Here is a 27,757-nt window from a genome sequence, read left to right as displayed (position 1 = left end):
TTCTTGTGCATCTTGGGTCCACTTTGTTGTTACACCAGTAGAATCTAAACATATCTGTGACCTGATCCGGTGTGCACTGATAAGGGGAGATTCCGAACATCATACACGTGTCCTAGGCGTCTAATGATACACGAAGCACAAAAAGGCCCGGTACACGCACCTCTCAAACTGAGATTAAGATTCAGGACGCCCGCAGTCTCTCTAGCAAGTTGTGCTCAACACCATCCACCTCGAGCAGAATGACGGAAGCAGAACACCCCGTCATTCGAATCGTCACCCCCAATCGAACATTTCAAGGTCATCAAATAGTGTCTTAAGAGTCGCAGTCCTCCCGATAGACGCCATGGTGACGTCCTCGTACGACAAGACTCTTCGTCTTTGGGACTTAGAAGACGGTGTTTTATTGAAGATAATGGAGGGGCATTCCGACGCAGTGTATGGACTTGCAGTATCAAGAGATGGGAAATGGATAGCAAGCGGTGATCGTAGTGGAGAGGTCATAGCCTGGAACAGAGACGGCGAATCTCTCACCCAGCCCATCAAAGTCCACTCCAAACTGATATTATCGGTCAACTTTTCCCCAGACAGCACATTGCTAGCGAGTAGCTCATTGACGCCACGTGGAGCTCTGGAGCACAAAACATGGCAGGTGCAAGGAAGTCCAATCAGTTGTGGTGCTCAAGTTCTCTGTGTTCGGTATTCACCATCTGGTGAATATCTTGCCATCGCAACCTCGTCAAATATCCAAATATGGAATCCAAGCAAGAGGATTGCATCGCAAAGTTCCAGGGTCACTTTGCGTATGAAGCATGGAATCAGGCATTAGCGTGGACACCCGATGGCAAACAGCTTCTTTCGGCTGGTACTCATGTTGTCCACCATAAGGATCTGGGATTCGTCGACCTGGAAGCAGGTCGGTGAGCCCTGCAAGGGCCATGCTGAGGCTATCATGATTGCCCTCAACCCTGCCGGCACTCTTTCGCGTCCGCGTCTGAGACCACCAGGTTCACCTTTGGCGGCTTTCGGATCAACAAACCATTGCCATATTCAAACACACCGAAGGGTGTGTTGCGTCGCCTTCTCCATGGATGGCAAGTACATCCTGAGTGGAGGAAAGATCATATTATCTCAAGTGGGCAGTACCTTCGCTAGAGGATGTTCTCAGGACCAGGCAACAGATGTAAGATTCTGTGTATTTTTCATCCCTTCTTCATCTTATTTTCTCCGAGGATGCATTACAGGAAGACACTTTGAAGGAACATGCGGCAAATAATGTGAGTTCTTGTTCTTTGCTCGTCTCCTTGCTTATTGATCCTCAATCTCGATGCCAATGCTCAAACCCTGATTGCGAGGTGTGTTTCTAACCTTCATTCTTACCACACAATTTGATCGTGCGTGATGCAGATCCTCGCCATCAACACGACGGCCCGCGATGCATGCATAGCCGGAGACTTGCTCACTGCTGACAAACTGTTAACACAAGATATCGCCGCCGATGACAATGACTACAAGTCTCATGCGAATCGTTCGTTTGTCAAGGCAAGAAATTCAGACTGGGACCACGCACTTGATGACGCGCTCAAAGTGAGATGCACCATTTCGTCCTGACCTTTTCAAAACAGACTAACTTATATGGCAATGCAGAGCATCAGTATCAAGCCATCCTTGATGGGCTGTATATCCAAGGGCATCGCCCACTGTGGAAAAAAACAGTTCCGGGACGCGATGAAAGCATTTGACATCGCGTTCATGCACGTGGATGCAGACTTGAATAAAACTCGTCTTCTACTCTTGATTAAGGTATGTCAATTGTGTCTTACGTACTCACTACTCACACAACAACCATTAGGCCATCGCCCTTTTCAATGCAAATCAACATGACGAGGCGATTCTGCGCGTCCAAGAGCTAGCTACCACTCGTCCTAATCCAAATTCTCTTGCCTGTGGTGTCGTGGAAGTGAGTGCTCCTGACACAATCAACTCCAGATTCATGCATCGATGCTGATTTTGCGAACCTCGCACTCCAGGCTTATCTACACGTCCAACTGGGAAAGAATGCATCACATGACGCACGTCACAACGAGGCGGCTGGCCACTTCACTGCTGCTGTCAACACTATTGATTTCTCGTCTGTGTCGGCCATCCACTCTAGATACGATGTCTTCGTGGTGGTAGGTTGATTGAAATGCAACCGGAATTTCTTTTTTGTCGCCTCACTGTGCTTTTTCTAGTTATTTGGGTGGGATCTGCGGTCTTTGTGGCGAAATGCACATCAGAATTGGTGCGATGCGCTCCTTCGGGCAGGTAGACTTCCAGAAGCCATCAAAGCATACCGATACATGATGGATAGGGCTGATGAGGCTACAAAAGCACGCTGCCTTGATTGGTCCACTGGCGAGTCTTCTCGATGTAAACCTCGTATGACTCCCATCCTTATCTCACTCAGATTTCAAGCAAGATTGCAATGTTGTCTATGCTGCTGATGGAGTGACTGACCTCGCTGTGGGCGGAGATGAAGCCCTCGCTGCGGGTAATTACGACAAGGCTATCGAGCTTTACTCCGCAGCGATCGATCTCGACTTTGCAACCCATACCACCTTTGCAAACCGCAGTAAAGCGAGGTCGGGAAAAATGCTATGGAACGATGCACTCCTCGATGCGGAAAAGGTGGGATGACAATTACTGTTTCGTACTCAACGCTAATTTTGGTGATACGCAGGTCATTGAACTCGACCCTTCATCTTACTTTGGATATCAGTTGAAGCATGCGGTGCTTCATGGCGCACATAGATATGATGAAGCCATCGAGGCGCTCTCAACCATGCTCTCCAAGTTGGAAAGTGCTCCCGATACAGAAACAAGAAGTACGCCTCAAATAACACATCTTTCAAACATTGTTGACTCTCTGTCCAGACTTGCGCCAACAGTATATTAGTCCATCCGAAGCAGAACATGCTATTGAAGACAGCATTAAGGTCAGCTCGACAACACCCCGCACCGTCTAATCAACACCTCCACTGGGCGCTTATGCAACCGCGAGGCACAGATCAATGCCTTCAGAACAAGCACAGTGTACAAAGAACTTTTGTCATCCACCACGAAACATCCGGACTTTCAAATGGAGCGCATCAAGATGTGGTGTCGACGTACTTCCGTTATGTCATGCTATCGCATAGGTGGGAAGTGACGGAGCCATCACTGCATGACATCCAGAACAAGGTGGTGTACGACTTGGATCCAATCGGTGGCATCGCAAAGTTGCAGTCATTCTGTAGAACTGCTCGTGATAAAGGGTATTGTTGGGCATGGATTGATACCTGTTGCATCGACCAGACTAACAACGTCGAGGTCCAACAATCGGTCAACTCCATGTTTCTGGTATCGCCACTCAGCACTACCATCATCTACCTGTCGGATGTTCCACTTCGTCGCAGTCTGGCACTCGCAGCAGCGCTTGGAATACGCGAGGATGGACAGTTCAAGAATTCTGGCTTCAATGTTTGTACTCTTTTACCAGAAGGATTGGTCGTTGTATCTCGACGATCGCTCTCCCAACCACAAAGATTCTCTTACAATCATGCAGGAGATGGGAGATGTGACGGGAATAGATGCACGAACCCTTGTTGCCTTCCGTCCGGGGATGAGAAACGCCCGGGAGAAACTCCAATGGGTGTCAGCGCGTGTTACCACGTGGCCGGAAGATATTGCATACTCATTGTTTGGTATCTTCGGCGTCAACCTACCTGTCATTTATGGCGAGAAGAAGCAAAAGGCGCTCGGGAGGCTCTTGCAGGAGGTCATAGCTCAGTCGGGCGACATCAGTGCCCTGGACTGGGTGGGGAATCATCTGAATTCAATAGCTGTCTACCAGCCGACATTACTTCATACAAAGCACCACCGTACACCCTGCCATCTCTGTCTGAAGATGCGATTCAGACTTCGGTCTCTTTACTGCGAAACACCGAGGCTATGGAATCAGCTTCAAAGCTTTATACCCTTCTCGATCAGATGAACGCTCCTCGTTTCGCGAACTGCAGACTGCATCTGCCTTGCATAGCATTTCGTGTCACGGCAGTGAAACGGAGTCATACTCAGACCAAGATTCACACAGCACGTATCAGGTCAAGGCAGACGGTCTTCACGACCTGTCAATCACCACGGAGGACAAACTTATTCCATCTTCGTGGACATTTTCCACACGGCAGACGTTCTTACTCGTCCGTCCATGGGATCGTGATCTCCTCGAGCTGCCTGATTTTGCGGAGCTGTTAGGCTTGGCAGCTAGGCTGCCTGACATTGGAGACGACACGCAGAGCGAGGAATCCTATTGGTCTGCGCCTGGGTCTCCATTGCAGGATTCACCTGGCGGGTCCCTTGAAGCAGAGAAGCCGGTTGATTTGGAATCGGGCGAGCGAGCGTTGCGATTGATCGTTCGCCTTGGACAGCGTTTTAGTGCATTTTTGCTAGCGCAGCAGCGTGGGGGAGAATACAGAGAGTCGCATCAGATCGTGCCATCATTGCACAAGTTGACGACACGGCTTTTGCTCAGGACATGGTGGACGTCAAGATACTCGAGATATTGTAGCTAGCAGCTATGTGTATGCATATAGATTTATTACAGGATGATGTCATGGTGTAGGTATCTACCGATTAAACCATGTATTTCAATGCTTCAGGTAGGCATTTATACGAACCTTTGTCTACGACATGCTGTCACTCTGCAATCCACTTATTTTCCCCTCGTAATTCATCAAGACGAATAGCCCAGATGGATTATACGGGAATGGTGATGGCAACGGGTGCATGTATGCATGTCTGTATCGTTGAGCGCGTTACTCTAACGGTCATACTTAGCAGAGTGGACTCCATTGAACAGAGCATCGCAGCGACCCTGATGCAGATCTGACACGTATCTTGTAGTTGCATTGGTAAATGCTACTCCAGTGCGACTCTGATGTGAATCAGCTGTCCAGGCGGCTTATACTAATTCTCGTTGTACTGTAGTATTCGGACTGGGTTGATCGCTAGACGTTCCGGATAATTCAGTTTGCTTGGTACAAGTTTGGGTGGCCAGCTACTTCATTCCAGTAGTATACAAGGAATAATAGGTTTACCTACATAAGCCTCGTCTTAAATATAACGAAACACCATATGTTACATAAAACTACGACGGACCCTCGACCAAATTTCTCCTCCCTGCAGAACAGTCGGTATGTATTTCCCTACACAGTACTGCTAGTTGGTACATGTGCACGGTCCTGGAAGACAATCGAATTCATGCTAGTCTCTGCGTCGGAGTTGGCTACGAGCTTAGCATGATATTCTCGAACACTAAGGATGAGGCGTGGTCCCAGCACAAACATCTGCACGGCCAAAAAAATTTGAAGAGCATCGATGAGTATATCAGCTCCCATAGTCTGTAAATCAGACAGTAATGATAAGCAGTGGTTATAAGCAGATTTTAGCAACAGGTCGGCGCACCGAGATCTCTGGAGAGAGAACCAAAAGTTCGAGGCAAGAGACACAAACAAAGCTAGCATGTGCGAAACTTGAGAAAAAATATAACCAAATTCGCACGACAAGCTCACCTCGCAAAATAAAGCACGTGAGATTTTATCAGCACTCTGAAACACTCCCCGATGGCCAGTCCTGTCGATGGGCTGAGTCGTCGCAGGTCACGGAAATGTTTTACAACAATCCAGACTGAAAGGCACAGTGCTAGGACCTCCCAAACAGTGTTGAGCACCCAAATCATTGAAATCAGAAGCTCTGAGTTGAGATCCTCCCGATATCCAAAATCGCACATATACGTGCCAGAGAGTATGAACTCCTCTGGTGTTCATACAATGAGCTGCGTTCTTCAGGTCAATAAGTAAAGCTTACCCCCTACGAGTTGCTCGAGTACTATTGCCGCGATTACTCCACAGGTGATGTTTACAGCCAGGAAAATAATAACAAGGAAAATAAGCATCGTTCTAGATCTCTGATACATGGCATGCAACCGAGCAATCATGATGACTTGCATCATGTTTCAGTCGAGTCAATATCACTGAGGTGTTGCAGTTGGGTAACTTACCGCACAATATGGCAGCTATGAGCACATTTGTCCCATTTCTTGCGTAGATCATAATATTGCCTAAAACACCGAATTAGTGATCAGCCTCGTACTAAAACCAAACACTCAGACTCACACCTATTGAATCGTTATGTCGAGTCAAGTTCAATGGTTGGAATCTCACTCACCCCTACATATGAGTATATTCATTGGATGAGAGGTGGTCGCGCAATACTCACTGTATCAGTCAGTGACACCGATGGCATAATTACTGTGTTCCGCCAATCAGAAGAAGTGAACACAGCGTACAAGAGACGTACGCAGAACGCTGATACTGGTGATGAGAGATGGGCTGTTAGCACAACGCTATTATGTTGGCCTCCGAACATACACAGAATACGGTAGTCCAATGTAACGTGTCTAAAACAATTTGGAGTCAGTACGACTACCAACCATGCTATCATGATAGCACAATATGAGGTACGAACAGCAAAATACAGCACGGTCATGAGGGACCAATGTTGCCTCTGTCGTGAAATCAGTGTGATCTCCTTGTATTTCCTCCGATATGAGACTCTGCCACCTACCCAGATTAGTTCAATCTATGACATCATTCTTAGCGAGTTGACTGCTCCAGCGACAACATCGACCTACCTCTTGTCCGAGCGTTAGTACTGGAATTACCATGAGAATCTCAACAGAACTCGAACACTATCCTGCTCACCCACTCGTATACCACCACAACGCCGCAGCGACTGCGATATGATCATAAGTCAATGTTAGATCAAGAGACACGGCCGACTGATACGACGAACCGGCCCAGTAGCTGAAAGAAATATTTGAATTGATTATTGGCCACCAACTGGGATCATTTAAGACTACAGTCATAGTATTCGAGGGATGGGGGTGTGAGCTAGTGGGAGATAAGTTGGAGATATTAACAATAGCGTTCGTGCTAGTAGATATACCACCATTCAATATTCAGCGCTTGTATCGCCACAATCAGTATGACCATGATATTGGTAGCCATGAGACCTAAACAATTAGTATGCGTATCCATGTGTTCTAGAGGGAACAAAAAGGAAATTTGTGTTGTTCATAAGTATGACAACTTGTTAGCTAAACATGCTTGGAGGTGCTTTGTTGAAGTTGTCCTAGTTGTACAGATTAGAAAACTAGGATGGGTGGAAAGATATACTATAATCGTGACGGAGTCGGGGACTGGGTGCACAATGCACATGCACCGCTACTAGGGATGCTGTACAAGTTGAGACTCGTGACCAGTAGATCTGTCGTCTTTTGTATACAAGCCAGGACTCCTGAATTGGGACTTCTCAAATTTAAACTTAATTACATAAGTGCTGCTTTTTCGTACGCGTCGACTGGGGTCCAGGGGAGTGCGATTCTGTGTGAATCGTTGAGACAGTCATCAGCTTGTTCATATAATATGGGTGCTCAGCGTAGGTCAGAGTCATTTACTACTAGTACTGTAAGTAATTCACGCCTTTCCAACTTTACAGCTTTTCAATTTGTAATTTTCGCTCTTGTGTGTCTTGGTCCAGTTACATCAGGTCATGGTATGAGTCGACAATCAGTAAACATACCTGTGATCTGATTCGTGCACTGATAAGTAACGGAGATTCAGAGTATCATAGGCTTCAGGCCTCGTGTCCTGGGCGTCTAATGATGTTGAGCTGTGCAGAAGTAGAAAAAGACCCGGTACCTCTGGAACTTAGATCAAGACACCTACAAGCAAGTTGTTTTCAACACCATCCACCCCGGAAAGAATGATGGAAGTGGAACACCCCGCCATTCGAATCACCACGCCCAGTCAAATATTTCAAGGTCATAAAGATACTATTTGGGAAGCGGCAGTCTTTCCCGATAGACGCCGTATGGTGACGGGCTCGTACGACAAGACGCTTCGTCTGTGGGACTTAAAAGACGGTGTTGCATTGAAGATAATGGAGGGCATCGTTCCGGCATACAAGAAGTTGCAGTATCAAGAGACGGGCAATTCATGGCAAGCGGTGATTTCAGTGGAGAGCTCATAGCCTGGAACAGAGATGGCGAATCTCTCACCCTGGACCCAGCCCATCAAAGTCCACTCCAAACGGATATGGTCGCTTGATTTTTCCCCAGACAGCACATTACTGGCGAGCGGCTCATTTGACACCACGGTGGAGCTCTGGAATACCAAAACATGGCAAGTGCAAGGAAATCCAATCAGCTGTGGCGCTGAAGTCCTCTATGTTCGGTATTCACCGTCTGGTGAATGTCTGGCCATCGCAACTACATCAAATATCCAAATATGGAACCCAGGCAAGATGGATTGCATCGCAAAGTTCGAGGGTCACTCTGCGTTCAACGGGGCATATAATTACTCATTAGCATGGACACCCGATGGCAAACAGCTTATTTCGGCTGGTACTCATGCTGATCCTACCATAAGGATATGGGATTCATCGACCTGGAACCAGGTTGGTGAGCCCTGCAAGGGCCATGCTGGGAATATATTCATGATTGCCTTCAATCCTACTGGCACCCTTCTCATGTCCGGATCTGACGACCACCAGGTTCGCCTTTGGCGGCTTTCGGATCGACAAACTGTCGCCATATTCAAACACACCAAAGAGGTGTATTGTGTCGCCTCCTCCACAGATAGCAAGTATATCCTGAGTGGCGGAAAAGATTTTATGATCTCAAAGTGGGCAGTGCCTTCATTGGAGGACGTTCTCAAGGACAAGGCGATAGATGTGAGATTCCGTTCATTTCCGTCCTTTCTTTATCTCATTTCTTACAAGAATGCATTACGGGAAGACACTTTGAAAGAACATGCGGCAAATAGTGTGAGTTCCCGTTCATTTACAGTCGGGTCGTCTTGCATCATGATGTTAATCCTTGATCTTGATGCCAAGGCTCAACAGTCCATTTGCGAGGCTTGTTTTAAACCTTCACTCTTACCACGCAATTTGACCATACGTGATGCAGATCCTCGTCATAGACACGACAACCCGCAATGCGTGCATAACCGGCGACTTGTCTATTGCTGACAGGTTGTTAACACAAAATATCGGCGCTGATGGCAATGATTACAACTCTTATGCGAATCGCTCGTTTGTCATGGCGAGAAAAGCCAATTGGGACCGCGCACTTGATGATGCATTAAAAGTGAGATAGTGTTCTCATCGTGACCTTTTAAAACAGGCTAAGTCATATGGTGATATAGAGTATCAGTATACAGCCATCCTTGATCGGTTGTATTTCACACGGCATCGCCCACTATGGACAACGACAGCTCCGGGATGCGATGAAAGCGTTTGACCTCGCATTCATGTACGTGGACGCAGACTTGAACAAAACTCGTCTTCTACTCTTGATCAAGGTCCGTCAATTGTGTCTCATGTACTCGCTAACTTAGCAACAGAAATATTGTGGCACAAGAGTTGTTCGCCGCGACGAAGACACGATCTGAAATCATTCCTCTGGGTCATGCTTTCCATTTGCATCAATTTTATCGGGCCTTATAGCTAAAAACGCACGGTACTACCTAGCTGCGTACCCAGCTGGCTGCAGCCATATTGCCTGCCTTCCCATTAGCTAGAAATCTCAGGAGAGATTCCAGGTGGAGGACTGGACTTCCACCTGCAGTGCGTGCTTTTCAGATTACTTCAACCATCCGCCTATTGTGAAAGGTCTTGCAAATCTCGCCTCAAAGCTGTCGCCTCCGGGCTCCTTAAAAATTAAACCCAATGGTGGCAAGTCTGCCACTTTCCCGGAAAATCCTGTCACGCACGATGACATGATCTTAGTGCTGAAAGATATCGTAGCAGAGCTCCCAGTAGAACAACCGCCGTCGGAAGATGATGTCCGAAAAGCAAGGGAAAGATATAGAAGTACACAGAGTTCAGTATCTTACCGGGCGCCAAATATCTACAACTGATCATATAGATGAGACAACGGGAACGATCCATATTCCTCCGTGATAGTAGTACAAGCTTAATCATCATCTGGAAGGTGTCCGATCTTCTCGACGTCCAAAAGGATTGAATTTAACATCTCATGACAAATAGCGGCCTTGAGAAGAGATCACATTGGCTTAGAATCGTCATTAAGTACATCGAACAGCCGAGATAAAAAAGAGAGGGCATACTCATTATATCCCGGGGGTTCAGTCCGTCTTTCATCTTCCCACATGTTTGCCAATCGTCTATCAATCCATATCGCACTAGGAACGGGCGATAGCCACGGGATGTCCGGGATGTCCGCTTCACTACGAAGCATTGCATAGCGCGGACCAAGAGGAGGGGGAAAGATTGGACTATTTGGATTGAATCGCCAAGGAGACATGAACCGAACGATCTGTGACCGTCGATTGCCAATGAGGCGGGAGAATTTTTGGACAGCCCAGGCGGTATCAAGAGGTCCGCGTATATTCACAGAAGCAGCAGCAAAATTGGAAAGGAGGGAATGAGCCTTTGCAAGCTCAGCTTTGGTATTCACGACCAGTTCAGATAACGGGTGGTCCAAAGACAGCAAATCTGGATGACGGTCACCGACTGTGACGAATACATCTCGCACCGGCACGTTCGTCTTGCTGTGTGACTGATGCCAGCAGCAACTCGCCCATTGCGAGATGAGGCACACAGAAAAGATGAGGATGGGGACGACCATGGGGAGTTTCTCCCAATATGAGTCAATTGAGTACATGACAACTGAGCAGCTGAGCAGCCATGCAGTATACTCCAAAATCGAGTTCTCGATGGCTTCCTCAAGTGCTAGCGCTACATATCTGGGAAAAACTGCCAGGAAAGGCTGCACAGTGTTACGGCTAGTGAACAGAAGTATGAGCACGGTTGTTATGACTGGCTGCCAGCCTACTGGGGCCAGAAGATAGCAAAGCCCTGTCACAAATGCGGCATCTAGAGGATCATCCATGTTCTGAACGACTGGCTGTGGTAATTTGTAAATGTGACGAGTTGTTTGTCCTTGCTAGAAGTTGAAGGTACTGGTAAACAGGCACAAATACGTTGAGCTATTTATGTACACTAGCGTTTGCAAGTTCTCGTCTCTGATAGTATATCGGTCGGTACACCCGCCTGTCAGAATTGTACGTGAAAAAGGTATGTTTACGGATGCAACTTGTTTCTACATACTTAAAATAAATGAATACTAGGTTTATGATTGATGGTTTAGTGGCAGTCTGAGGAACGACGTACCTCGCTAGTGCGACGATCATTCGCGTAGGTTGTCGAACAGATGGATGTGGTCCCGATACGCATCAGCTTTTGCCGTCGCTCTGGTACTACTTATTGGCACTCGGTGTCGACACTACTGTCATTTACTAGTAAGCGACTTTACAGTTTCTCAATTTGCAATTTCGCTCTTGTGCGTCTTGGGTCCACTTTGTTGTTACACCAGTAGAGTCTAAACATATCTGTGACCTGATCCGGTGTGCACTGATAAGTAGGGGAGATTCCAGACACCATAGGTTTCAGGCCACGTGTCCTGGGCGTCTAATGATACACGAAGCACCCGGCCGCCGTACACCGTGTACCTCTGAAACTTATATTAAGATTCAGAACGCCCGCAGTCTCTCTAACAAGTTGTGCTCAACACCATCCACCTCGAGCAGAATGAGGAAAGCAGAACATCCCGTCATTCGAATCACCACCCCCAATCGAACATTTCGAGGTCATAGAGATACTCTCTTTGGAGTCGCAGTCTTTCCCGATAGACGCCATATGGTGACATCTTCGGCCGACAAGACGCTTCGTTTGTGGAACTTGGAAGATGGTGTTGAATTGAAGATAATGGAGGGGCATTCCAACCTAGTGGAAGGATTTGCACTATCAAGAGATGGGAAATGGATAGCAAGCGGTGATCATGGTGGAGAGGTCATAGCCTGGAACACAGACGGGGAATCTCTCACCCAGCCCATCAAAGTCCACTCCCAAAGGATACCGTCGCTCGACTTTTCCCCAGACAGCACATTGCTAGCGAGTGGCTCATATGACACCACGGTGGAGCTCTGGAACACCAAAACATGGCAGGTGCAAAGAAATCCAATCAGTTGTGCGCTAAAGTCCTCTGTGTTCGGTATTCACCATCTGGTGAATATCTTGCCATCGCAACCTCGTCAAATATCCAAATATGGAATCCAGGCAAGAGGAATTGCATCGCAAAGTTCCAGGGTCACTCTGCGTATGGAGCATGGAATCAGTCATTAGTGTGGACACCTGATGGCAAACAGCTTCTTTCGGCTGGTAGTCGTTGTGATACCACCATAAGGATCTGGGATTCATCGACCTGGAAGCAGATCGGTGAGCCCTGCAAGGGCCATGCTGAGGCTATTTTCATGATTGCCCTCAACCCTGCCGGCACCCATTTCGCGACCGCGTCTGATGACCGCCAGGTTTACCTTTGGCGGCTTTCGGATCAACAAATCATTGCCATATTCAAACACACCGAAGCGGTGTGTTGCGTCGCCTTCTCCATGGATGGCAAGTACATCCTGAGTGGAGGAACAGATTTGATGATCTCGAAGTGGGCAGTACCTTCGCTAGAGGACGTTCTCGAGGACCAGGCAACAGATGTAAGATTCTGTTCATTTTCCATCCCTTCTTCATCTCATTTTCTCCAAGGATGCATTGCAGGAACACTTTGAAGGAACATGCGGCAAATAATGTGAGTTCTTGTTCTTTGCTCGTCTCCTTGTTATTGATCCTCAATCTCGATGCCAATGCTCAACAGCCTGAATGCGAGGTATATTTCTAGCTTTTACGCCTACCACTTAATTTGACCATGCATAATGCAGGTCCTCACTATCAGCACGATAGCCCGCGATGCATGCATAGCCGGAGACTTGCTCACTGCTGACAAAATGTTAACACAAGATATCGCCGCCGATGACAATGACTACAAGTCTCATGCGAATCGTTCGTTTGTCAAGGCAAGAAATTCAGACTGGGACCACGCACTTGATGACGCGCTCAAAGTGAGATGCACCATTTCGTCCTGACCTTTTCAAACAGACTAATATATATGGTGATACAGAGCATCAGTATCAAGCCATCCTTGATGGGCTGCATATCCAAGGGCATCGCCCTGTGGAAAAAACAGTTCCGACGCGATGAAAGCATTTGACATCGCGTTCATGCACGTGGACGCAGACTTGAATAAAACTCGTCTTCTACTCTTGATTAAGGCGTCAATTGTGTCTTATGTACTCGCTACTCACACAACAACCATTAGGCCATCGCCCTTTTCAATGCAAATCAACATGACGAGGCGATTCTGCGCGTCCAAGAGCTAGCTACCACTCGCCCATCCAAATTCTCATGCGTGTGGTGTCGTGGAAGTGAGTGCTCCTGACACAGTCAACTCCAGATTCATGCATCGATGCTGATTTTGCGAACCTCGCACTCCAGGCTTATCTACACGTCCAACTGGGAAAGAATGCATCACACGACGCACGTCACAACGAAGCGGTGGCCACTTCACTGCTGCTGTCAACACTATTGATTTCTCGTCTGTGTCGGCCATCCACTCTATACGATGTCTTCGTGGTGGTAGGTTGATTGAAATGTAACCGGAATTTTTTTTTCGTCTCACTGCTTTTTCTAGTTATTTGGGTGGGATATGCGGTCTTTGTGGCGAAATGCACATCAGAATTGGTGCGATGCGCTCCTCGAGCAGGTAGACTTCCAGAAGCCATCAAAGCATACCGATACATGATGGACAGGGTTGACGAGGCTACGAAATCACGCTGCCTTGATTGGTCCACTGGCGAGTCTTCTTGATGTAAACCTCGTATAACTCTCATCCTTATCTCACTCAGGTTTCAGCAAGATTGCAGCGTGCTCTATGCTGCTGCTGGAGTGACTGACCTCGCTGTGGGCGGAGATGAAGCCCTCGCTGCGGGTAATTACGACAAGGCTATCGAGCTTTACTCCGCAGCGATCGATCTCGACTTTGCAACCCATACCACCTTTGCAAACCGCAGTAAAGCGAGGTCGGGAAAAATGCTATGGAACGATGCACTCCTCGATGCGGAAAAGGTGGGATGACAATTACTGTTTCGTACTCAACGCTAATTTTGGTGATACGCAGGTCATTGAACTCGACCCTTCATCTTACTTTGGATATCAGTTGAAGCATGCGGTGCTTCATGGCGCACATAGATATGATGAAGCCATCGAGGCGCTCTCAACCATGCTCTCCAAGTTGGAAAGTGCTCCCGATACAGAAACAAGAAGTACGCCTCAAATAACACATCTTTCAAACATTGTTGACTCTCTGTCCAGACTTGCGCCAACAGTATATTAGTCCATCCGAAGCAGAACATGCTATTGAAGACAGCATTAAGGCCCAGCTCGACAACGCCCCGCACCGTCTAATCAACACCTCCACTGGGCGCTTATGCAACCGCGAGGCACAGATCAATGCCTTCAGAACAAGCACAGTGCACAAAGAACTTTTGTCATCCACAACGAAACATCCGGACTTTCAAATGGAGCGCATCCAAGACGTGGTGTCGATGTACTTCCGTTATCATGCTATCGCATAGGTGGGAAGTGACGGAGCCATCACTGCATAACATCCAGAACAAGGTGGTGTACGACTTGGATCCAATCGGTGGCATCGCAAAGTTGCAGTCATTCTGTAGAACTGCTCGTGATAAAGGGTATTGTTGGGCATGGATTGATACCTGTTGCATCGACCAGACTAACAATGTCGAGGTCCAACAATCGGTCAACTCCATGTTTGTCTGGTATCGCCACTCAGCACTCACCATCGTCTACCTGTCGGACGTTCCACCTTGTCGCAGTCTGGCGCACTCACAAGTAGCGCTTGGAACACGCGAGGATGGACAGTTCAAGAATTTCTGGCTTCAATGTTTGTACTCTTTTACCAGAAGGATTGGTCGTTGTATCTCGACGATCGCTCTCCCAACCACAAAGATTCTCTTACAATCATGCAGGAGATGGGAGATGCGACGGGAATAGATGCACGAACCCTTGTTGCCTTCCGTCCGGGGATGAGAAACGCCCGGGAGAAACTCCAATGGGTGTCAGCGCGTGTTACCACATGGCCGGAAGATATTGCATACTCATTGTTTGGTATCTTCGGCGTCAACCTACCTGTCATTTATGGCGAGAAGAAGCAAAAGGCGCTTGGGAGGCTCTTGCAGGAGGTCATAGCTCAGTCGGGCGACATCAGTGCCCTGGACTGGGTGGGGCAATCATCCGAATTCAATAGCTGTCTGCCGGCCGACATTACTTCATACAAAGCACCACCGTACACCCTGCCATCTCTGTCTGAAGATGAGATTCAGAGTTCGGTTTCTTTACTGCGAAACACCGTGGCTATCGAATCAGCTTCAAAGCTTTATACCCTTCTCGATCAGAAGAACGCTCCTCGTTTGCGAACTGCAGACTGCATCTGCCTTGCATAGCATTTCGTGTCACGGCAGTGAAACGGAGTCATACTCGAGACCAAGATTCACATTCCGCGTATGAAGTCAAGGCAGACGGTCTTCGCGACCTGTTAATCACCATGGAGGACAAACTGATTCCGTCCTCCTGGACATTTTCCACACGGCAGACGTTCTTGCTCGTCCGCCCATGGGATCGTGATCTCCTCGAGCTGCCTGATTTTGCGGAGCTGTTAGGCTTGGCAGCTAGGCTGCCTGACATTGCAGACGACACGCAGAGCGAGGAATTCTATTGGTCTGCGCCTGGGTCTCCATTGCAGGATTCACCTGGCGGGTCCCTTGAAGCAGAGGAGCCGGTTGATTTGGAATCGGGCGAGCGAGCGTTGCGATTGATCGTTCGCCTTGGACAGCCTTTTAGTGCATTTTTGCTAGCGCAGCAGCGTGGGGGAGAATACAAGAGAATCGCATCAGATAATGCTATCATTGCACAAGTCAACGACATGGCCTTTGCTCAGGACATGGTGGACGTCAAGACACTCGAGATATTGTAGCTAGTAGCTGTGTGTATGCGTATAGATCTATTACGGGATGATGGTACCCCCTCGAACAGACAGGCACGCGCGTCGCGTAGAAACTCCTTGAATATCACAATAAGCAGGAGCTCACCAGCCTCCTATTATCGAACCCAAATCATATATCATCGTCATGATGGTAGTTGACTGCACAAGGAGAGACTATCTGTTGAACTCCCAAACTCTTCCTTATCAGATATTGTTTTCGTAAGGCAGACATCTATCATGCCCGCTCGCCGCAGATTGGCCTCTGTCGGATGTTGCACATCTTCCAGGACTTCGTTGATAGAGGCTGAACGATGGCCCAACCACAGGAGTTGCAGCACACCTATGTTTGAGATAGCAGCCTGACTGTCGTGTGATGCATGAAATGCTCTTGTCATATGTAGCGCCAGTCCCAACATTATCACCGATGCAGACGCCGCGAAAGCCAACTAGAACCATTTCGATGAATAGTCATCGCATAGATGTTACCACGAACTCACAGGAAGAAGGTTGATCTACAATGCTCCATTAGTCATTTAAAAGCAACATCTGCGCAGTTCACTTACGTTGAGGCGTAGGGCAATGAACTCCTCGTTAACATAGGCTGTCCCATTGCCAGGGTCAATTCCTCCATTGGCTGTACCCATTTGTCCCGCTAAGCATGTGGACAGAATGAGCGAGAGTTTAAAAAACGTCGAACGTATCCCTTACCTAGCCAGATGAGTTGTGCAGCTGCTCTCGCAACCGCGAATTCTAGTTCATCCGGGCTCAAAGTGAAATTAGAGATTGGATAAGCACCGTCGCGGAATTGTGTATATTCCTCAGTGAGATTCAAGCCTACCAACGACATGATATACCTAGAAGTCAAGCCGTACGTGAGACATTTTAACAGTGCAGTCATGTTTTTGGCCTACTCGTCCGCAACAGAGAGTTCGGTGATTTGTGCATATGGATCAAATAGAATCCCGCTGGTGCTATCCGGGGTAGCCAAAGCTGCCGATCTAAAATTGACAGTATGTCATTGAGCTCAAAGTGAGCGCCGTATAACGCACCTGTGTTTGCCAACTGGTAGTATTCGACCACCCGAATTGATACATTTCCCATTGCGTGGATGGCTGCGATAAGGACGTAGGACTCAGTAGGCTGTTGGTTTGCATGTCGATCACCCCATGTGTAGTGTTCGCTGACAGCGAGCAATATACGAAATAGACCTGGGTGACGTATGGAGTGTCGATCAGGGATATCTGCAGAACGTATTGTTATTATGACTGTATTACAAATAAGCAAACGTACTCCAAGTCATGTTTATAGCAACCTCATCTTGTACTGAAGGGTCGATCCCCAATAATGTGGATACCATAAGATAGACACCAGCAAGCTAGAGTCAAATTGTTATCCAACTTCTATAGTGGGCGCGAACTAAGAGAACACTTGCCTCTGAGGCGTCACTGGAAGAATCTTCAAATTCTATCCATGGAATTATATGTATCTGATCTGGCCCTGTAAATACTGTCAGCGTGATAAAACATCACTGCAATCACAACCACCGACAGAGAGCACTCGCAATAACTACGCGAGTGGCAACTGGCCCAGACGGAACGATCGCTGTGTTGGCATCCGCAGAGTATGTCACATTTGGAACCAATCCACAACTCGAGGCTACTGTCGTTGCGTTCACAGTCGCATTCCCTGCTATAGCGGTTCTTTTGAGGGTGTCGTAGAGTGTGGTGTTGGACAACCCTGCGGACACGAGTCCAGTCAAATGCTTGACAACTGGTAGGGATGTGGTAATGGGTCCCAGGTCTGTTAAATAACCATGCGACGAATCGTTTAGCCATCCTAGTGTTGTAGGCACCAAAGTTGTCATAGAAGCATTGAAGGTTTGAAATTGTAGGAGAGTAGAAGAGGTGACATGCAGCATGCTTATGCTCGCAAGGTAGGCTGCCACAGCAGAAGTCATCTACCATGAAGCGGGGATGTCAGTTTGTCGCCAGACACCAGTGAGTGCAGAACCGAGACCCGCCCATGCGCCAGAGATGTCATGAACGGCCGTCAGTTTCACACGGCGTACGAGTGTTCTCGAAATCGCAAGCCGTTGGGTAAGGAAGAGCAGAACAGCCGTGTATATCTGGACCATGTCATGTCATTGGTGTATCATTAGGATATCAGTGGACATTGTGGATACGTACAGTATAAAATGCTTGCAGTGAAGCACTAAGCACCACAGGCCAGAAATCATTGTTTGTTGGTGTGAAAGCGAAGTTGCATGGTGTTCCCAGTGACGGACATAGAAGAAAAGAAGGATGATGTGGATCATGACCAGCATGCCATGCATGATGTAACATGCGCGTGGCGCAAACAATCCATTGCGCGCGTTTTTGAGACATTTTTCGAATGGGCCTTCCAGTCCGCCGAAGGGGGGATTGTTGTTGTTGGCACGCGTACGCAACAGCAAGCATTCGATCGACACGACACACAAGTCCTCGACATACAAGTATCAACGACGTAGCAAGTGCAGTGGATGTTAAACAGGTGCTAGTCAACTGGCTGGTCTCCCTGGAAGTGGCCCTCTGACTTTGGGAAGTAAGTCATTCCTTGGATTTTCTTTATATGTGAAGGCATGGCCCATCGATGTTTCAAGTGAGAGTGATGCCCGACCTGCCATGACGTAAAGCGGCCCATCAAAATGAAATGAGCCCGAGGACGCATTAATGGATTTGTTGCTTTTGTTTTTTTCTATACTGTCACTCTACGTACTACAAGGTCACATAGGCTAAATAATGCAGGATATCATGATCTCAGAGTGATATTGATGGGCATCCCTAAACGACGCACATCAATCAACGAGATCCACTAACACTTACATACTAAGAGTAAGATGTGTGCTGAAGGAGGGAGGGCCATCAGAGAACCTGTGAGAAGAAGATATCGTCATATCTATCTATCTACAATATTAAGTACGAAACGTTTGATCCCGCGGAACCAATTCGCGTGACTCTCCTGTCTGTGCTCCACCTGTGCTCGTGCTGAGCGCTGAGCTCGAGCTCCACCTGTCGTCTAAATTGGTCTAGTGCCATGTGCGCTTGACGTCTGGCGATCATTGTCCTCCCAACTACATACTCCTGTTCTAACTCATCCTGCATTCATCGCCAGCAAGAACTCACCGGTTTACTGATGGAAGCACAGCATCCACACTGTGCATGATGCTCGATGCTCGCAACGAAAACGCGCGATCATGATACAAATACAATAACAAGTGACCCAAAAACCCGTGCGCTAATCGTCAGCATGCGAAATGTTACCAGGATCTTGGATACCATGATGCTGCAAAATCTTCACTTGCTCACGCAGCGTAATTGCACGTGCGTTACCAGCACCATCAGCGCTGCCGCAGTGCTGAGTGGACATCACAGGCCATATCAAGGCAAATTCAAAATAAGCGATTCCTACGAGGGACAGTACACATTCCCTTCCAATCGATTTCAGACTGAGCGTGCAATTTTAATTTTGATATCGTACCTAGCTCGTAAATTTCACGCGACGTTATTCTTCGTGAAAGACAATGAAATAGCAGATGCTAATCAATGACAACGAATGAGATATTATAATCCATGTACACTGATTGTATAACTTGGCGTGAGCTTGATAAAATTTAAGACGGAGCATGCGCAAGGTCACAAGTTCGCACAGCGAACCCGTTGTTAGGAATAATGTGTTTTGTTTGTCACATGTATCTGGTCACAACAGTTTCGGCCAATTTCCTGATGGGCCGGTGACCGTTCCAACTTTCAAGTTGTGCAACCTCATTATTCTCCGTAACAATACTCTAGCACAACTTTCCTGCATTCCTTGTTCAATCCTGATTTAAACGTACTCTGTCGATTCCATATGGCCACTGATTTCTGGGCCAGTTCGCACTAGTGAGGAGGATCAAAGTCACGAGGCATAAGAAGCTTATGGTGGGTATCATAGCAAACGATGGATAGTGGACCGCGCTACCTTGAAGGAGTCTCGTTCAGATGACCTACAATATGTGGATGATCCGGAGTACCTCGATTTCTTTGCAATTTTCTTTGCGAATGGTGAGTGTAATTAATACACATGCGAATGCGGAGTGACGTTCAAACTTTTCTAGTTATAACAAAACTAGGAAAAAAGCTCAACTTCAGGCAACGCGTCATCGCGACAGCCATCGTATTTTTTCGAAGATTTTATATCAAAAACTCGTATTGCGAAACCGACCCATTCATCGTCATCGCAGCATGCTGTTACGTGGCTGGAAAGGCGGAGGAGTCGCCCGTGCACATCAAGAATATGGTAGCAGAGGCTCGCCTTTTCTCAGCCGTGGTGTTTCACCACCAAGTGTATCTGTTTGAATACTGATGTCAAGTTGCACAGAACAGCCGTACGGCGTGAAATACTTTCCTTCAGACAATTCCAAACTCGCCGAGATGGAGTTCTACCTCGTTGCGGACCTCGAATGTGATCTCACTGTTTTTCATCCATATCGCACGTTGTTGTCCATTTGCAAGAAGGAGAGCTCAAACGACTTGCAGACAGAGGCTGGTGAAGTGGGAGTGGGAGTGGACGATGGGCCACGGTATTGGGGAAGTGGTGATGGACAACTCGAGTTGCCAGATGATGCGTTCCAGCTAGCTTGGTGAGCGGATTTTAGGAGGAGTGTTTCATAACTGACTCTAATCGTAGGTCTATCGTCAACGACACATATCGCTCAGATCTCTGCCTGCTTTATCCTCCCCATCTACTCGCCATTACCGCACTCTATCTCGCTGTTGTTTTACACGGTCCAACTAGAGAGCTCCTCCAACAGCAGTCTCATTCAGTTGAAACAACACCAGTCCACAGCTCCCCGAGAAGATCGTCGCGACAAAATTCTAGTACATCATCGAGTCACTCAAAGAAACCCTCACAGGACTTTGTTGCTTTCTTTGCTGAACTTAACATCTCAATGCCATTGGTCGCCACTATTGCACAAGAAATCATTTCACTATACACACTCTGGGAGCGGTACCTCGAAGATTCCGATCATGTTGATTCTGCAAGAGGTACATTCTACGGACATGCGTCGGCGCAGACACAATCGGCAGTGAGCCATAGCGGGGTATCTACGCCCGTGGAGAACCTGGACGATGCACAGAGGCCGCATGGTGCTACGTCGACCTTCTTGCTGCAGGTCTTGACGAGGATGAGGGAGAACAGGTTGTCAGATATGGCGCATGCGTCTTCTGGGAGGCATGTTGCGGTGAATAAGATGTTAGAGCGGACACAGGCTGCTGGGTGATTAACTATACCATCTTCATTTACATCGCTACGCATGTATGTACGTTTTGTATTTCATCTGATTTACTAGCATAAAACCCCCTCAAGTTTTGGTAACGTCACTACACGTGCGATGGACCATTGACTCGATCAAGTATGTACTAACCCAGAAAGACCTTGATCAGATAACGTTATGTAAATTTGGACGTTCACTCTAACGTTAAAGTTCACCTCGATGCCCTTTAGTGCTAACAAATACTACTAGCTCGACAAGCGCTGTACAGACTGCTCTAGAGTCTGCCCAGTGTCAAACGAACATCCTGACCCCAAGCCCTGTATATGGAAACGATACAAAATGACACATTCTTATTGTTGAAACAGACCTGCTTTTGTATGGATATGTCATGGTGATCGTCCTACAAATAGTACCGCCAAGCCATCATGCCTCGCGGCCCGCCATGAGGTTGGATGGTCAAAGCGGATGGGCTTAGGGAATCCGGGTGTCTCGTAAGTGCCGGTTATCACCATCAAAACTGACGTATAACGCTTGCAAGGCAGTCCCATACTCCGAATCTCCATAGGGTCTAAAGGCTAATCGATAATCATTTGAACTACAACCCAATTGTCGTCGAGGAAACTCGCAAAATGCAGTTGCAGGTGAGCTCCACGTCCAGATCTCCTTGTCACGAAATGCAGACCTGACCGAGGCCCAGAGCATCATCTACTCCAAGCCACCAGTCATCGTTACTTTCTTGCTATTAACGAGCCTCCCACTCGTCGATTCCACATGGGTGGTGCGATCTCTCTGCGCGACTCACCTTGGGAGGCGCCTACTCCGAGGTTTCAACAGGACCCTCATGGACAGACTCTATCACGCACTCTCCTCTACTTGTCTTCGTGTCCGCCTCTTACTATTTCCATTCCCTGCACGTTCGCGGTGCGGAACATTCCCCACGCTAGAAGCGGAAGCGAAATACTGGTGCATTGCTGCTCGTTACCGACGCCACCTTGCACAGTCTAGTGCTCGCCGGCCGCCGCAAGAGACGTCTGAGATACCTCTCGTGACGTACTATACACCACGTCTTCTACCTCAATACCGCGACGTACAGCACCCCGACGAAGGAAGCAGTGGATTTTCTATACCAGCCAAAACGTTTTGCAAGTGGCATAGGATGGTGTTCCGGGGATCGGTGAGTCCTCCGTCTGACATTGCTGCTCAGAAGAAGTGATGCCTGCTTGGTGTTTGGGATCAAAGTATCACCCGACGCTTGCCCAAGCAGTTGTGCGCATGAAGTATTACTCTCACAGAGACCTGAAAGAAATGCAGCGGATTGCGCGCTTTCTGTCAGACGAGCAAGTGTTACGCCGGCCTTGGTCGCCAAAATATAGCGAACTTTGGAAGCGATGGTTGGATACCAAAGGTCCGGACGTAGTCATCGTGTTTGAGTGATGTAAAACAGTTGTTGTAATGCTGGCTGTACCTGATAATATACTTTTGTTTGTTTACCTCACATCTGGGCTTTTCGCATGAGATTTCTCCTCACCCTCCTACGCTCGCCGCCCAAGCCTTCACTCTTACCCCACTGCAAATATGGCACGCGGCCCTTCTCTACACCTGCGACCCCTTCATTTGCGTCCGTAAAATCCAGCATTCCCCAGATAGGCAGCTCTAGCTCACCCTTGACGATCACCCGACAGCGTGCAAGGATAGTGGGCGAAACCGGGGTGAGTATATGCATGTGCGATGAGCTAGGTGAGATGGCACGAATGAGAGCGAGGCCATGGCAAGTGGAGGTCGAGGGTACTGGTGGATGTCTGGCTTGGACGTATGGCAATTCCCGGGCGCCAGACGGGTCTAGATACACTGGATCTTCGGTTCCAGGTTCGCATTCGACAAGACTAATGATTGCGCCGTTTAAGACGTTGGAGATCTCCGAGGGTATCACGTCCTCGTATCCTGCACCAATAAGGATGACTTGGTCAAATGCCCGACTCCAGTCCACCTCGTACGGATACCGGGCACAGAGAGGATGAGAGGTCTCCCATTTGGTTGCTGTCATTTGACGAAGAGGAGCGGATGGATATGGAAACGACATCGATGTAATAGATGGAAAGATAGCATAGAAATAAGACAAGATGTTCAAGTTGCGCTGGTCGACGGCATTAAAATGCGCATTTGCTAAATTTGGTGATATTGATTCGAGAGTATGCTGGAGCGCCTTGGTCGGCGCGGACTGGAGAATGTCATAGGCTGGCCAACCTTTCTCCTCCGGACCGACGACCTCGAATACATGAGTAGCTTCGGTGAGTTCCTCGATCTTGGCATTTAGGTCAGCCCCAAGACCCTTCGTCCACCCCATTGTATTGACCACCAGGGGAATAACGTCGGTGACCCGCGTGTCAATCGACTCGTCATCAGGCATCGAAGTTTGAATCTCGAACTTGTACGTTTCGAGGAGCGCTTGAACGGCCGCAAGATAGTGTGCCGGACTGCACCGTGGTGAAGTCGCTCCAACGTAGTGCGCTCGGTATGGAAGACTGGGATGTGTAAAAGGCGGGCCTAAGATACCAAGATATTTGAGGGGCGCTAATAGGTTGATGAAGTGATTACTCACCGAATACCGGTTTATCTATGATATTTAAGGCGACCAACCCCCCAGGTGTAAATTCGGACTGCCCTACGTCGCATTCAAGATATGCTACGCGCTGAAATCTATAAAGTACTGTTAGCGGTGTTCATATGTATTGAATTCCAAACATACCTTGTTAGAAGCCTGTTCAAGAGCGTCCGAGCAAATGTACTCTTTCCGGACTTTTTCGGACCCTTGACAACATAAACGGAGAGTGGTATGGGAGATGGTGACGTCTCTGCCGCGCTCAGGGCAATACTCCACGATTCTGGCAATACGAACGGTAGCACGTCCCTGTCGCTGTGCGTCATCTGTATGATAGGATAAATAATACTTTACATACATTCAAATACAGCACACGTACCAAGTTCACGCCAGGGCGTATAACCTCTGCCGAGCTCCGCTGCCAACGCGAAGGTTCGAAAACTCCATCAAAGACGCGACAGACACGTCCAAGACCCTCCACTCCCGTATCGAGCGATCGAATTGCTACTAGAGCTCCGCCGTGATTCTGTCTCACGCGAGGAGGAAGAGAATATATATCCAAGTCGGTATGTAGGTTCGATGAGGCGCACTCCAAGATGGGGATCGGAGCAGAACGAGGGGCGAACACATGGTGAGCTGTCTTTGAGGCGGACAACGTTACACCGAGTATAGACACAGACCCCTTCAAAATCGTAAGAGTAAATATCCCTAGAAGCGCGAGTGTCTCCTCCCGGTCGATGGAAAGCACCGAAGTCTCGTTTTGCAAGCCTGTGGCACTGGCTTCATCCGCGGAGAGTTCGTAAACGTTAAGATCACGAGTGGGTTTGAACGTGGACAGCTGGGAAGGCTCAGATCTCGAAGGCTGGGGGTACATCCCAGTGCAATACCTAGAGGTGATTTTCCTTTTTAGTTACTTGTTGATTTCGAATCTTCCTTCTCGCTACCACCATCTTGGCGTTAGCGCCTCCCATTCGAAATTTCAACAAGCCTCGTCTCAGCAACCTTAGCTCTTCACCAAAGCTAAATCTTAAATAAAACACTCGTCGTACTTCGTATTTCTCACTTCGGTCATGACTCGGTTGCTTGCGGACCCTACCCTGGCGCAATGTCCAGATTTTACCTCTGTCGGTTTCAATGCCAGTCGTGCACTTCTCCTGAGTCCCGCCATCGACGACACTCAAGCAGCTGCCATGCTTCGCACTATCTGGCTAGCCACCAACACGGCTCTCACTAAACAGTGGCAGCGCCAGCTAGACTCTGACGCCCAAGATGTCGCCGAACAGCAGCGTCTCCTCGCTGAAGATGAAGCCCAGCGTCTCGCGGCCCAAAAAGTCTAAGATGCTCTCTTTACAGAAGAAGAGAGGAAGAAGAACTGGATCCACCACATCCCTATTCCTGATCGTCCTCGTCCCACTCGTGCAGCCGAATCCATCCTTGTCGCCGACTATGCCTTGCGCAAGCTCGACAAAGCCCAGTTTGTCGAGCTATTACTGGACTAACAAAGGTCTTTCAGATGCTCGTTCAGCCTTTCACACCTTCGACGACGACACCGCAGCCGGTGTCATCGCAGACCATCTCCCCTCCCCTCGACTTCTCGAGGGCTGTTCCTCGTTTCATTGCCTCGCTTGAACAGCGAGGGGGTTGCTTCACGCGTTCGCATGTTGGCACAATTTTTCGGGGGCCTGATACTGCACCACTACTGGACGTCGGAGTGACGCTCCAGGACAATCAATTCGAGCAGCGGGCCCTTCTCGTGTATCAAGAGGAGCAACGCCGAGCTTGGCATCAGGCCATTTCGCAACCGGCTGGAGCCTGGAACATTTCCATCCTCGATGAGACGGAGATTTCTCGCTGTTTCGACCGCATCTATCATGCAGAGCGTGTGCGCATTGACCATGATTTCGACTTAAAGGTTAGTCCTTTGCATTCTTTCTCATGAACAATCACTGATCTTCCTTCATTGTGTTCTCTCTCGCGTTAACGGTATCCTACTGGCGTTTTGTGTCTACTGGGTTGTCATCTATATAATGGGTGTTATGATATGTGTTTTGTCTTGCGTCTATGCATTATGCGGTTCCCTCTGCGCGTTTTGTGTGATCTGTTTGGTCCTTTGCTGCGCTACTTGCGTTCGCTACTTTGCGTTCGCATGGCCCTCAGCGGGTTTCAACGTCTATCCTCTCGTTCGTCCCACGACGATTCTGCATCTAGTCGCGGGGGCATAGTCTGACGTGATATATGAAGAGCGGGAGGGACGCTAAACAAAGATAGTTCTCAGTATCTTTGATAGAACTAGTTTTACGTACCTAAACGAAGATAGTACTAAATCTTTTGCGAGCTCGTTGTAAAATAAATAGAATTTTGATATACGCACATATGCTATTGGAGACAAATATATAATAGTCCTAGCGAAGAGAGAATGTGCGGGGTTTGAGAGATATACCAACGACCACCGAGACACTTTCAAACGCGCGAGTCCGCATCACTGCTCTTCATCGAGGTTGAGTTCCCTTAGACTGGAGAGATCCAGACATTCGAGCGCTATTTGCAATAGAGAATGAGGAGGAAAAGACGACGGCAAACGTAGTGTTAACATTTATTACTGTAATTCACGTCCGTCCGAAGGTCGCTTGTTTTAACTAAGTCCGCAGGCACTCAGTACTCAACGTTCAAACGTTCAACCCCGTATGCATGTCAAATTTGGAGATTTTGTATTTGTGAGGAGTTATTTACAGAGTGTGTATGATCTATGATGTGATCGTCGACTCAAGGTGCATACGCAAACTGCTCGTAGATCCCTGTTCTGAAATATGCGATGAAGGGAAGAGTATGCGAGGCAAATGTAACATACCTTGATCAATAGCAGAAAATGAAGGATTTCTGAATCCTGGTCTGTGTACATAGATGCAACATCAAATGCTGCCCTCGCATCCAGGACGCGGCCTTTTCCACGGAGGGCAATACCCTTGGAGATATAGCCCGTCGATGAGGGTTGAATCCTGATGGACTATGTCACCGTCAAGTTAGCCCTGTATAAGGCGGCGATGATTCTCACCTTGATAGCATCCAGAAGGGCGCGGTCTCAGTGATGTTTTCGCGCCATAACAAATGAACGATGGGCGTAGGAAGTATGGTCGTTTGGATTGGTGTTGATATCTTGGGTGAGTAGGTCTTCGGCGATGGATAAGTCTCCGTTTACACATGCAATACGGGCGGGTGTGATGGCTAGGATCTGCACAAAACATGCTCGAATTGTGGTATATATAGTCAAGGACGGAAACATGCCTTTGAGCGATGGACGTAGGGAGTATGGTTGTTCGCATCGCTGTTGGTATCTTGCATGTGTAGTTCTTCGTCAGTAGACAAGTCTCCATCTATGCATGCATCGCGGACTGTTGCGGTGGCCATAGCCTGCAAGAAGCATACTCGATTTGTGGTATGAGTCAGAGACAGAAACATACCTTTGGATGTATACCTTGAGGTACTGTCCACTCCGAGATATTATATTCACCTCTGCTGAAGATGTGATTGCCGTCCACGGAGAAAGTGATGCATCGCATGGGATAGAGTGCGTAAAGATGGCAACGGTTTGTCGATCTGATAGCCGCCAGAGATGAATATGGTTGTCACTAGATGCGGATGTGGCGAGTGTACCAGCAGGAAGAATGGCAATAGCATTGCTTCGGTTAGTGTGGCCCGTCCAAGGATCACCGACCTGCTCCGAGGTTTTTGTACGCCATTCACGTATGGTAGGATCCTCGTATATTATAAGGACGTTGTAGCTGCATGAACAAGTATTTGTTACATGCACGTGCGT

General features: G+C 48.1%; 10 protein-coding genes across 10 annotated transcripts; 6 read left to right on the top strand and 4 right to left on the bottom strand.

The window, feature by feature from the left end:
* Positions 1–750: 750 nt before the first annotated feature.
* Positions 751–4,589, top strand: HD556DRAFT_1449839 (uncharacterized protein; the record flags this gene model as incomplete). Its single annotated transcript, XM_041307659.1, has 11 exons — positions 751–913; positions 1,484–1,584; positions 1,645–1,800; positions 1,850–1,957; positions 2,028–2,171; positions 2,232–2,409; positions 2,459–2,667; positions 2,720–2,864; positions 2,936–3,531; positions 3,584–3,899; positions 3,937–4,589. 11 exons carry the CDS (start codon positions 751–753, stop codon positions 4,587–4,589), a joined length of 2,769 nt encoding a protein of 922 aa, XP_041153796.1.
* A 633-nt stretch (positions 4,590–5,222) lies between these two features.
* Positions 5,223–6,013, bottom strand: HD556DRAFT_1531122 (uncharacterized protein; the record flags this gene model as incomplete). The annotated part of the gene is made up of 4 exons (XM_041309483.1): positions 5,223–5,417; positions 5,482–5,533; positions 5,589–5,832; positions 5,884–6,013. 4 exons carry the CDS (start codon positions 6,011–6,013, stop codon positions 5,223–5,225), a joined length of 621 nt encoding a protein of 206 aa, XP_041153795.1.
* Positions 6,014–10,144: 4,131 nt separating this feature from the next.
* On the bottom strand, positions 10,145–10,993 carry HD556DRAFT_1449836 (uncharacterized protein; the record flags this gene model as incomplete). Its single annotated transcript, XM_041307658.1, has 1 exon — positions 10,145–10,993. One exon carries the CDS (start codon positions 10,991–10,993, stop codon positions 10,145–10,147), a length of 849 nt encoding a protein of 282 aa, XP_041153794.1.
* A 104-nt stretch (positions 10,994–11,097) lies between these two features.
* Positions 11,098–11,503, top strand: HD556DRAFT_1416410 (uncharacterized protein). The gene is made up of 2 exons (XM_041304335.1): positions 11,098–11,178; positions 11,232–11,503. Exon 2 carries the CDS (start codon positions 11,319–11,321, stop codon positions 11,484–11,486), a length of 168 nt encoding a protein of 55 aa, XP_041153793.1. The 5' UTR covers positions 11,098–11,178; positions 11,232–11,318; the 3' UTR covers positions 11,487–11,503.
* A 2,109-nt stretch (positions 11,504–13,612) lies between these two features.
* HD556DRAFT_1539658 (uncharacterized protein) lies at positions 13,613–15,884 on the top strand (the record flags this gene model as incomplete). Its single annotated transcript, XM_041309724.1, has 8 exons — positions 13,613–13,626; positions 13,896–14,115; positions 14,168–14,312; positions 14,362–14,596; positions 14,625–14,819; positions 14,843–15,477; positions 15,513–15,786; positions 15,812–15,884. 8 exons carry the CDS (start codon positions 13,613–13,615, stop codon positions 15,882–15,884), a joined length of 1,791 nt encoding a protein of 596 aa, XP_041153792.1.
* A 310-nt stretch (positions 15,885–16,194) lies between these two features.
* On the bottom strand, positions 16,195–18,435 carry HD556DRAFT_1313576 (uncharacterized protein; the record flags this gene model as incomplete). Its single annotated transcript, XM_041300805.1, has 11 exons — positions 16,195–16,497; positions 16,549–16,563; positions 16,615–16,703; positions 16,760–16,905; positions 16,963–17,041; positions 17,101–17,292; positions 17,342–17,426; positions 17,469–17,548; positions 17,600–17,989; positions 18,047–18,176; positions 18,238–18,435. The coding sequence occupies 11 exons, from the start codon at positions 18,433–18,435 to the stop codon at positions 16,195–16,197; spliced, it is 1,707 nt and encodes a 568-aa protein (XP_041153791.1).
* Positions 18,436–19,773: 1,338 nt separating this feature from the next.
* HD556DRAFT_1507430 (cyclin-like protein) lies at positions 19,774–21,350 on the top strand (the record flags this gene model as incomplete). Its single annotated transcript, XM_041309050.1, has 5 exons — positions 19,774–19,968; positions 20,021–20,130; positions 20,184–20,410; positions 20,452–20,708; positions 20,756–21,350. Exons 1-5 carry the CDS (start codon positions 19,937–19,939, stop codon positions 21,348–21,350), a joined length of 1,221 nt encoding a protein of 406 aa, XP_041153790.1. The 5' UTR covers positions 19,774–19,936.
* Positions 21,351–21,662: 312 nt separating this feature from the next.
* HD556DRAFT_1061841 (uncharacterized protein) lies at positions 21,663–22,807 on the top strand. Its single transcript, XM_041296042.1, has 3 exons — positions 21,663–21,985; positions 22,042–22,518; positions 22,584–22,807. Exons 1-3 carry the CDS (start codon positions 21,974–21,976, stop codon positions 22,776–22,778), a joined length of 684 nt encoding a protein of 227 aa, XP_041153789.1. The 5' UTR covers positions 21,663–21,973; the 3' UTR covers positions 22,779–22,807.
* Positions 22,808–22,815: 8 nt separating this feature from the next.
* On the bottom strand, positions 22,816–24,859 carry HD556DRAFT_1416367 (uncharacterized protein). The gene is made up of 4 exons (XM_041304334.1): positions 24,323–24,859; positions 24,091–24,269; positions 23,944–24,041; positions 22,816–23,888 (listed from the first exon to the last, which is right to left on the bottom strand). The coding sequence occupies exons 1-4, from the start codon at positions 24,815–24,817 to the stop codon at positions 22,837–22,839; spliced, it is 1,824 nt and encodes a 607-aa protein (XP_041153788.1). The 5' UTR covers positions 24,818–24,859; the 3' UTR covers positions 22,816–22,836.
* Positions 24,860–25,368: 509 nt separating this feature from the next.
* On the top strand, positions 25,369–26,367 carry HD556DRAFT_1061647 (uncharacterized protein). Its single transcript, XM_041296041.1, has 2 exons — positions 25,369–25,855; positions 26,101–26,367. Exons 1-2 carry the CDS (start codon positions 25,457–25,459, stop codon positions 26,149–26,151), a joined length of 450 nt encoding a protein of 149 aa, XP_041153787.1. The 5' UTR covers positions 25,369–25,456; the 3' UTR covers positions 26,152–26,367.
* Positions 26,368–27,757: the final 1,390 nt, after the last annotated feature.

The sequence above is a fragment of the Suillus plorans genome (assembly GCF_016647745.1).
Source record: "Suillus plorans strain S12 chromosome Unknown HD556scaffold_94, whole genome shotgun sequence".
In the NCBI taxonomy this organism is placed as follows: Eukaryota; Fungi; Basidiomycota; class Agaricomycetes; order Boletales; family Suillaceae; genus Suillus; species Suillus plorans.
The sequence above is the reverse complement of the archived record's forward strand: the minus strand, read 5'-3'. Positions and strand labels throughout refer to the sequence as shown.

What these genes read in the sequence shown, in the direction of transcription:
- HD556DRAFT_1061841 (XM_041296042.1), top strand. An exon ending in GGATGGTGTTCCGGGGATCG is followed by an intron (nt 22,519 to 22,583) that starts GTGAGTCCTCCG and finishes TTGGGATCAAAG; the next exon opens with TATCACCCGACGCTTGCCCA.
- HD556DRAFT_1416367 (XM_041304334.1), bottom strand. Translation starts at nt 24,817, where the DNA reads ATGTACCCCCAGCCTTCGAGATCTGAGCCTTCCCAGCTGTCCACGTTC. An exon ending in TACGCCCTGGCGTGAACTTG is followed by an intron (nt 24,270 to 24,322) that starts GTACGTGTGCTG and finishes CCTATCATACAG; the next exon opens with ATGACGCACAGCGACAGGGA. An exon ending in CATAGATAAACCGGTATTCG is followed by an intron (nt 23,889 to 23,943) that starts GTGAGTAATCAC and finishes TTGGTATCTTAG; the next exon opens with GCCCGCCTTTTACACATCCC.
- HD556DRAFT_1061647 (XM_041296041.1), top strand. Translation starts at nt 25,457, where the DNA reads ATGCTCGTTCAGCCTTTCACACCTTCGACGACGACACCGCAGCCGGTG. An exon ending in ACCATGATTTCGACTTAAAG is followed by an intron (nt 25,856 to 26,100) that starts GTTAGTCCTTTG and finishes CATGGCCCTCAG; the next exon opens with CGGGTTTCAACGTCTATCCT.
- HD556DRAFT_1416410 (XM_041304335.1), top strand. Translation starts at nt 11,319, where the DNA reads ATGTGGTCCCGATACGCATCAGCTTTTGCCGTCGCTCTGGTACTACTT.